The following is a 2,212-nucleotide window of genomic DNA, read 5'->3' on the forward strand; positions in this document are numbered from 1 at the left end:
TTAAATTTATAATACTACCCTTCCTTCATCTTCAACATCGGTCAAAGGTAGTTTAGAGATTTAAATTTATTTAAGTGGCTGACATCATCACTTAATAGTATAAAACTGACGGTAGGGACTAATTTGTCATATTGAGGTCTAAACCAAGAGGTGATTTGAGTTTTTTTTAAAATCAGGGGGTGATCTGAGTTTCATTTAAAAATCAGGGGGTGAGGTGTAATTTACCCTTTATTTTTGTACATACCACAGAGATAATGATAAGGACTCGATCTCTCCAGCTCTCCATGACATAAGGTAGAGAAAAAGAGCGAGCAAGAATGGGATACCTCTGATTTAGTAACCTGATCTCCTATTGCCTGACTCTCGACTAAGAGAGAGAGAGAGATGGAGAGAGAAGCAGTAGTTCCTCACGTGCTGATCTTCCCCTTCCCAGCTCAGGGCCACATGAACTCCATGCTCAAATTGGCGGAGCTCCTCTGCCCAGCGGACTTTTACATCACCTTCCTAAACTCCGACCATAACCACAAACGTCTCCTCCGCTTCACCGACGCCGAAGTCCGCTTCAGGCATTGGCCCAAATTCCGCTTCGAATCCATCACTGATGGCCTCCCAGACGACGACTACCGTTCATCAGAACGCACCTTCGAAATGTTCAACACCTTGGAGTCCATCACCAGACCTCTTTTCCGAGAGCTGATCATCTCCCTATCACGTCCACATCAGGAAATTTCACCGTTAAGTTGCATCATAGCAGATGGAATCATACCTTTAGCCATTGATGTGGCAGAGGAGCTTAACATCCCAATTATTTCTTTCCGTACCATCAGCGCTTGCTCCTTCTGGGCCTACTTCTGCATCCCCAAACTAATTGCAGCAGGCGAGCTTCCCTTCCAAGGTATGCCTTGTTGAATTTGGTTCCTCACTCAATACCTATATTTTCATCAATTTAGTAAGGCATCGGAATTAATTGTAGGAGGAGACATGGATGTGCCGATAAAGTGCGTACCAGGGACGGAGGGTTTCCTTCGCCGTCGAGATCTCCCCAGGTTCTGCAGGACGGAAGACTTGAACGATCATGTGTTCCAAGCTGTTTTAATGGCGACCCAGAAGACGACTCGGGCATCTGCACTTATACTCAACAGTTTCGAAGACCTGGAAGGCCCGATACTCTCTGAAATCCGTTCTCACCTTCCCAATCTCTACGCCATCGGACCGCTCCATGCCCACTCCAAAACCCGACTGCTCGAACAATCCTTGGTATCGCCGCTTTGTTCCAACAGCCTCTGGGAAGTGGACAGAAGCTGCATGAAGTGGCTTGATTCTCGGCCGCCAGAGTCGGTGGTTTACGTCAGCTTCGGCAGTTTGGCAGTGGTGGACAGGGAGACACTGTTGGAATTCTGGTACGGTCTGGTCCGCAGCGGGAAACCCTTTCTGTGGGTCGTACGGCCTGATTCCGTTACCGGAGGAGAAGTAGATGACAAGATTCCGGGAGAGTTAGTGGAGGGGACAACGGAGAGAGGGTGTATAGTGGGGTGGGCGCCACAGGAGGAGGTGCTGGCCCACCCAGCGGTGGGTGGGTTTCTCACCCACAGCGGTTGGAATTCAACGTTAGAGAGCATATACGCCGGGGTGCCCATGATTTGCTGGCCCTACTTTGCAGACCAGCAGATCAACAGTAGGTTCGTGAGCGAAGTGTGGAGAGTGGGGGTGGACATGAAGGACACCTGCGACAGAGTGATCGTGGAGAAGATGGTGAAGGATGTGATGGAGCGGAGGGAAGAGTTGATGGGTTCGGTGGACAAGCTGGCGAAGCTGGCAAGGAGCTGCGTTAGCCAAGGTGGGTCCTCACGTTCCAATGTTGACAGGCTGATCCAAGACATAAGATCCATGGCTCGATCATAGGATCGTGGATTTGGATTGACCGCCTTACCCTCATTTGAGCAAGACGGTTGAGGAGGAGTAAGGCGATCACTACATGTTTCACTGTATCTGAACTGCACGATTCTGCTGGACAGGTCGGCAGTAGAGGATCTGGATTGCTTGATCATATCTATGACTAAGATTTCAAGGGAAAAAGACCTATGGATTTGGCTTGATTGACCGAGTCAAGTTTGTCATGCTGCATCTTTTAAGTTCCTTTATTTTAGTTTTTTTCTATTGGATGGAGGTCTCTTGCGAAGGAGGTCTCTTTCGGAGCGTGGAGTTCGTTAAC

The 2,212-nt window shown here is 48.8% G+C and overlaps 1 protein-coding gene across 1 annotated transcript; it reads left to right on the forward strand.

Moving 5' to 3' along the window:
- Nucleotides 1–327: 327 nt before the first annotated feature.
- LOC122652964 (7-deoxyloganetic acid glucosyltransferase-like) lies at nt 328–1,902 on the forward strand. Its single transcript, XM_043846851.1, has 2 exons — nt 328–895; nt 977–1,902. Exons 1-2 carry the CDS (start codon nt 385–387, stop codon nt 1,900–1,902), a joined length of 1,437 nt encoding a protein of 478 aa, XP_043702786.1. The 5' UTR covers nt 328–384.
- The last annotated feature ends 310 nt before the right edge of the window (nt 1,903–2,212 follow it).

This window comes from Telopea speciosissima, chromosome 2 (genome assembly GCF_018873765.1).
Source record: "Telopea speciosissima isolate NSW1024214 ecotype Mountain lineage chromosome 2, Tspe_v1, whole genome shotgun sequence".
In the NCBI taxonomy this organism is placed as follows: domain Eukaryota; kingdom Viridiplantae; phylum Streptophyta; class Magnoliopsida; order Proteales; family Proteaceae; genus Telopea; species Telopea speciosissima.